At 38.6% G+C, this 6,980-nt stretch overlaps 1 protein-coding gene across 1 annotated transcript; it reads left to right on the plus strand.

Annotated features, from left to right (window-relative positions):
- Window positions 1–401: 401 nt before the first annotated feature.
- LOC104479534 (bile acid receptor-like) lies at window positions 402–6,971 on the plus strand. Its single transcript, XM_086765563.1, has 10 exons — window positions 402–511; window positions 1,871–2,236; window positions 2,881–3,021; window positions 3,635–3,774; window positions 3,864–3,968; window positions 4,066–4,165; window positions 5,287–5,415; window positions 5,849–5,968; window positions 6,348–6,461; window positions 6,702–6,971. The coding sequence occupies exons 1-10, from the start codon at window positions 421–423 to the stop codon at window positions 6,938–6,940; spliced, it is 1,545 nt and encodes a 514-aa protein (XP_086621689.1). The 5' UTR covers window positions 402–420; the 3' UTR covers window positions 6,941–6,971.
- The last annotated feature ends 9 nt before the right edge of the window (window positions 6,972–6,980 follow it).

The raw sequence follows: 6,980 nt of genomic DNA on the forward strand, positions 1-6,980 counted from the left end.
CTATTAGTGCAAATGCCCTAACTCATTCTGAAAGCAAGTTTTTTTCTGTCCAGTGAAGCTCCTTTTAACCTCTTCCTGAACTAGAAAATTTACCAATTATTAGTCTGATTCTCCCACATGGTTTTGTGTACAATCAGGAGCGAAACAGTTCTAAATATAACTTGGAAATTTAGAAGTGGACTCTATCCTGAATTTGTACTATTAGGACAATCAAACATTTTGCAACATCATTCAAAGTATTATGTGACTTCACACATAAGTCTGATTTTCTTATGCTTTGCAAACTGTTTCATATTCTGGAGTTTTCTGCTTTTAGCTCTATGGCTAAAGCTACCCAGCAATTCTTTCTCACATGATGTTTCTTTTACTTTTCCATTTCTCTAGGTTGCCTTCTTAAAAGTCTATCACATAGCAAAGTGAATGAAACAGTGCAGTTGGGAGCAGAATATGGCAAATACATACGTCACTGTACCTGATGGGTATTGTCTTCCTGAGCCCATACAGTATTACGGTGAGTAAAGCAACATTTTTATATTATGAAAAAGCAGTATAGTAAAACGGATATCTGTAGAAATTCTCATTATTTTCTTCATTTTAGTTTACATTTACAAGCTCTTAGAAGCTACACATTTGACTATGAAGCCCATACTGAAAGTGTATTGAAATATACTAGCATGTGCTCATGCAGATTTTTTTACACCATGTGATTATGCTGACTGATCACTACATATAAACATTACTGGTGCTGACTCCCTTGGACTTGCATGAAAAGGATACAGCTTTTATTACAGTATTCCAGATACATTATAAATACATAATGGTTATTATAGAATCATAGAATCATAGAATGGTTAGGGTTGGAAGGGACCTTCAAAGGTCATCTAGTCCAACCCCCCTGCAAGGGGGTCATCTAGTCCAACCCCCCTGACTAGATCAGGTTGCTCAGAGCCTCATCCAGCCTGGCCTTGGACGTTATTCTGTATCTTAAAGAACTATAATTGCAGTAACTAATTTGATTATGGATGAGTAAAAGCAGGACTCAATGCCCATTAAAAGACCTCCGAACTGCTTAAAAAAAAAAAAACAGAACAACCTTCCAATTTGGTTTTACAGAGATTTGAACAATCCCAAAGTAAGAATGAAACATGATGCATGTTGCACAAGCCTTCTTCAGTACAGCTGTGTACATTTAAGGGAGGCTGGATAAAATGAAAGCTTTACAGACAGAAAGTCAAGAAGAAGTTCTCTTCATAATTCTGTACATACATTTGCTAAAATTAAATTTCTTAACTATAAAATATTATCTATGGAAAAATACTAAATAAAACAAGCCTCTGCTTTTTACTGTACTGAATGTCAACTTTAAGACTCCTGCCACAGTAATTTTTACCACTCTGTAATTTCTGGACCATCTTTCTCAGAATCTTATTGTGCGACATTTTCAAAATTATGCCTGAAATACGTATCGATAACAAACACTTCACTCATTAACAAATTCACTTACTTACAGGAAAATATTATTCTGTAATGTGGACAGCTAATAAAAACAACCTTTAAGTGTAAAATCAAAAGGTAGCTATATCATCAGCTGGCAAGTGATATTCAATTACATACTAACAAGAATCCAGTGGCACCCACATGACATTGCCCAAACTGTTACCAAGCCATTTTCACTACATCCAAGATTTTACTTAAAAACATTACAGGTAGAACATTTAAAAAGAAAGTGTCAGACTGCCTTTCTGAAAATGCGATCCTCTAATATTTAGGATTAAATATTTAATCTAGAAAACATTTTCAAACTTTCAAGTAGCTCATGCCAAGATACTCTTCAGGTTTTTATTTCATTTTCGATTTCTTCTATATCTAGATGTTTTACCGGAGCACATAAACTATCAGCTGCAAGAAACCAATTTTCAGACTCCGCCTTACTGCCAATACTCAGCAGTTCAAATTCCTCCTCCAGTATTGCAGTCACAACCTCCTCAGTCCCAATACAGCACATACGGCCTGGACTCTCAGTACAGCGACGGGCAGTGTATCATCAGCAGCTGTGAATTAAGCAAACCCCCTTTCATGGCTCCCCACATTGATGACGGTGGATATCAAGGACTAAAACGGCCACGATTAAACCAGTCTTCTTTGCGACTGAAGGGACAGGAGGAGCTGTGTGTGGTGTGTGGTGACAAGGCCTCGGGCTATCACTACAACGCACTTACCTGTGAAGGCTGTAAAGGTAAGAGAACAGGCTGATCCGTAACTCACCCAGCGCCGCGGCCCCAGGGAGCTCAACGTAATGTTCCACGACCGTGATTTAAGGAAACAGATTTCATTATTTTTTCATTTGACATTTCTATAGAGGATTGTAATTTATCTAAGGACCCTTTTATCTAACACGCTTACTCCAGATTCACATTTTTATAACATTTTTTAAAGAAATGCTTTCACAATGTGTATTTAATATGAGCATTTCATGCAACTGATTTTTGCATTGATTATTCACTGGAACAGTGCCTATTTAAGCAGGTGCTGATTTTCTCATCACCATTTATTACAGATTTACTTCAGTGTTATTAATTTTACTTATTAAAATTACTTGGTACTTACATTTTAACTTGCTATATTGGAGCTGTCTTGATTGGGTAAGGAAAAGAGTGATTTGTGTTAGTCAGAAAGGACAAGACAGAACTATATTGTTAAAAAGCAAATTTAAAATCAAGGAAATCAAGGTATTGTTTCCATTTTATTAAAAAAAAAATCCAAAACCAAACCAACCAAACAAAAAAACCCGACCACTCCAAAAGACATTTTAATTCTTTAAATCATTATGAGATAAAGCTCCTTAGATTCCTTCAGTCATAACCTGATCCTTGTCTGTAGGCTTCTTTCGACGTAGCATTACCAAAAATGCAGTATATCGATGCAAGAATGGTGGTCATTGTGAAATGGACATGTACATGCGAAGGAAGTGTCAGGAATGTCGCTTGAAGAAGTGTAAAGCTGTGGGAATGCTAGCAGAATGTAAGTGCTCCTTCCACACTGGCTACTTTACTAATCAACTTGGATGAAACTTTTTCCTACATCAATCCTTTCTCCTCGTTAGAGCTAAATGGTATTGGTCTAAACTTCATTTAGCTGTAAGAAAATTTAATTCTGGAGTCTGTAGCACCTGTAGCATCTGCATCTGTAGAAAACACCAACGCTTGGGAAGTATCTCCCGAAGTTAAGAGGACTGCTCTTCAAAGAAATTAAAACAAAAAAAAGAAAGTACTAACAAGAGACAGCTAAATATCCTGAACCTTGACAGGACACAGCAGTAAGCGTATCAGATGTGCTTTTGTGTTTTAAAATAAAAATTAAAAATTGCACAATAGTTTTTCATGAAAAATTCTCACGCTTATAGGTCACAGAGCCACAAGCAAAATAACGTAAGACTGCAAACACCCAGGCCTTTGGTGGATGCTGAACACTAACTCACCTAATGAGTAACATTGCCATGTTCTCTAGGAAGTGTAGTTATAGGTGATGGCTCCTGTGATGCAAGACTCATGTTATCTATACTAATAAAAGTGGTTATTTCAAATTGTAATTTTTTGAAAAGATACATATTCATACACACTTCCATGCCTCACAGGTTTGCTGACTGAAGTACAGTGCAAGTCAAAGAGACTCAGGAAGAATTTCAAACAGAAGAGCAGTTTTCTTTGCAACATAAAACTGGAAGATGAGGGACTGAACAGTAAGCACGTATCATCTACAACAAGATCTGGAAAAGTGGGATGTTTTTCTATTTAAAATATCTCTTTTTATAATTTATTTTTGCCCCAGGTCATTGTCACTTGATTGGTTTATGTTTTTAACAGATCCCAGAGAAGATGGAACTTACTCCAGGGGAACATCAGCTTCTTGACCACATTGTAGCAGCACACCAAAAATACACAATTCCCCTTGAGGAAGCAAAGAAGTTTGTACGTATACAGAACCATCAGCCTGCATTGCTAAGTTATTATTATCCTAAGCACTCTACCTTGGTTATACCAGATGTCTAAATGCTCTTTCATGCAGCTACAAGAAACTGCAAGTCCTGAGGAAAGTTTCCTCCATCTCTCTGAGACAGCAGTTGTCCATGTACAAGTGTTAGTGGATTTCACAAAAAGGCTTCCAGGTAAGTTCCTTCCTTTGGGAAATGTTACAGAATAGTGTGACTTTTTTTTTTTTTTTTTTTAAGAGGCAGAAACCATACTGATGGCATGAATTCCCGAAAAATACAGGCTTTAAGAAAGCTCTCATTCAACTATTTTATCTTCCAACTCTGACCATTTACTTGTCATGAAGAAAGTTACAAACATTCACTTTGAAAGCTTGCTATGATTAGATTCCTCTTCCACTTCTGACATGCAGTAGAGACATTTTCTGAAAGTATATGGACTTCAAAATACCGTCTTGAGTGAATTACTATTTCAACACATTCTCTCAAGTGCAGTTCAGTTGCAATTTATTATAGTAATCAAAGAAGAAAACAGATGTTCCTTCAAAGGAAAAGGCAGCACAGAAGGGACTAAACAGGTGCTCCTATTGGTATTTTCCTTTAATAAACAAGGGGACATGCAATTAAATTCACTGCATTTCAATGTAAAGTTGACAAAAATAACATTTGAGAGCAAGGGTGATAATTTTTTCATTACGGTTTAATTTGTAAAACGTATTGACAAAAGTCAATTAACATGTCAAAAGCAGATATTTGATGTAATTTAGTACTACTGTGGAACTGATCTGAAAGAACGGATGAGCTGTTTGTTTTCTTATGTTACATATCCTGCTTCAATCAGGATTAGGAAAATAAACAGTAAAGTTCCTTTGCTCTTAAGTGCAGATAATTAGTTTGTCAAAAGATGAACACAATTTTTAAAAAGATCAGATATCAATAAATAAGGAGAATATCCACAGTCACTAAGTAATGCAGCAAATTTATAAAGTATTAGGCCATGTGATATAAATCAGATATTAGGAAGAAGTTTTTGATAAAATCTTGCTTAGTCCTGAAATTTTTAGGTCTTGTGAATCTTCTAACAACTGCACTTTTTTTTTTTTTTTTTTTTTTTTTGGTCTAACCTGCAAACTAGCAAGAAAGATCCCAACAGTCTTTGGTACATGCATTTTTTAACTATGGCTCCTCCTTTCCAGTAAAGGCATTTATTAAAAAAAAAATCATTTTATCATCTCATGTTAGGGGCTTAAAGGCAGCCGCAGCATTCCTTGATTCTTAACATGTATCTTTCTCTGCAGGATTTCAAAGTTTAGCTAGTGAAGATCAGATCGCACTGCTAAAAGGGTCAACAGTTGAGGCAATGTTTTTGCATTCAGCCCAAATATATAACCAAAGAATTAGTGAATGCCAACCATCAACAAGTGAAAGTAAGTTTGACTAACAGACTTTCTATTAACACCAGTAGGAGGTTCTGCCATTTTGAAACAACTTTTAGTACCACTATAGTACTGGTAAAGCCTACATACCTTCTATAGGCTTAAAAAAAAAAAATTAAATTTGCTTCATTAAAAAAAAAAAAAAGGATCTCTGTTTTCCTCTCATTAGTTCCAAACAAAGAGCAACATTTTTGAGTGTTTGCACAAATTGTGGGGTGGACAGATTTTATTAGCTATATTAGTGTCATATTATATATTATGTCAAGTTTAACAGAAGAGACTTTGACAACAATAATCAAGAAATGAACTTGGTGCTGGATGCCAAAATTCACATATTTTCAGGTATATATCTGCAAAGCAGATGCAGGCAAATATTTAAAGCCACATTAAGCTTGTCTAGGAACTGTCATCTCTCTTGTTCCAGGCCACGTAAGACTTTCTGATCATGAGACATGTCGTCAAGTTCAAACCTTTGATAAAACTCCCATTTATTCCATGGAAATGTCTCACAATGAGGAGAGTCCAACTTCCACTACTACCACAGGTAATGGAGGTCTCAGAATCAAAATACTTGGGAATTTTTTGCTTTGCTGGCCCTGTTCTTAATCACACTGAGCAACACCGTCAGTGTGTACACTGCTCATTCTCTTCTCCTCTCCCTCGAGCTGCTTTGCACATGTGCAGGCACTACATCCTCATGGAAGTTTGCTTCCATCCTAGGATAAAGCCTTGAGCTATATATATCAAAAGCTCCACAGTACAACTGCAATACAACTTTTGTTACTACTTTGGAAATGAACATTGTTTTCACAAAGTTTTCTATTTCATGCAATGGAACAGCCTGGAGCCTTAAAAGATTAGGACAAAGATGATTCATATTAGCATGGAAATAACATTCTGATCATTTTTATTTCATTTTTAAGGTATAACCGAGGAGTTTATTACTGCACTGTTTTACTTCTACAGAAGCATGGGGGAACTGAAAGTGACTGAGACCGAATATGCCCTGCTTGTAGCAACAACCGTGTTTTTTTCAGGTAAACTGGGGGGCGACTAGCTCCTACCCCTGTAACAGAGCTTCCACCCGGCCCAGGCGCTGCCCGCCTCCACCTGCCCGGCCCTCAGCTGCGGCAGCGCCCCGCCCCGCCCGCCTCGAGGCCCCGCGTGCGCCCGCCGCCCGCCCTCCCGCCCGCCTCGAGGCCCCTGTGTTCCCGCGGCCCTTCTGCGCTCCCGCCGCAGCCTCCCGCTAACGGCGCTCTCCCGCTGTGCTCCCCTAGACCGCCCGTTCCTGAGGAACAAGCGGCACGTAGAAGAGCTGCAGGAGCCGCTGCTGGGCATCCTCTACAAGTACTCGAAGATCCATCACCCCGAGGACCCGCAGCACTTCGCCCGCCTTATCGGGCGCCTCACGGAACTGCGCACCCTCAACCACAGCCACGCGGAGGTGCTGGTGACGTGGCGAACAAAGGACCCCCGGCTGACCTCCCTGCTCTGCGAGATCTGGGACTTGCAGTAGCCGCCGCCGCGCTCTCCTCAGCATCGCTACTCTCCGCCCG

Source organism: Chlamydotis macqueenii, chromosome 23 (assembly GCF_036417535.1).
Source record: "Chlamydotis macqueenii isolate bChlMac1 chromosome 23, bChlMac1.mat, whole genome shotgun sequence".
Taxonomy (NCBI): domain Eukaryota; kingdom Metazoa; phylum Chordata; class Aves; order Otidiformes; family Otididae; genus Chlamydotis; species Chlamydotis macqueenii.

What these genes read in the sequence shown, in the direction of transcription:
- LOC104479534 (XM_086765563.1), top strand. Translation starts at nt 421, where the DNA reads ATGAAACAGTGCAGTTGGGAGCAGAATATGGCAAATACATACGTCACT. An exon ending in TTTCACAAAAAGGCTTCCAG is followed by an intron (nt 4,166 to 5,286) that starts GTAAGTTCCTTC and finishes CTTTCTCTGCAG; the next exon opens with GATTTCAAAGTTTAGCTAGT. An exon ending in AACTTCCACTACTACCACAG is followed by an intron (nt 5,969 to 6,347) that starts GTAATGGAGGTC and finishes TTCATTTTTAAG; the next exon opens with GTATAACCGAGGAGTTTATT.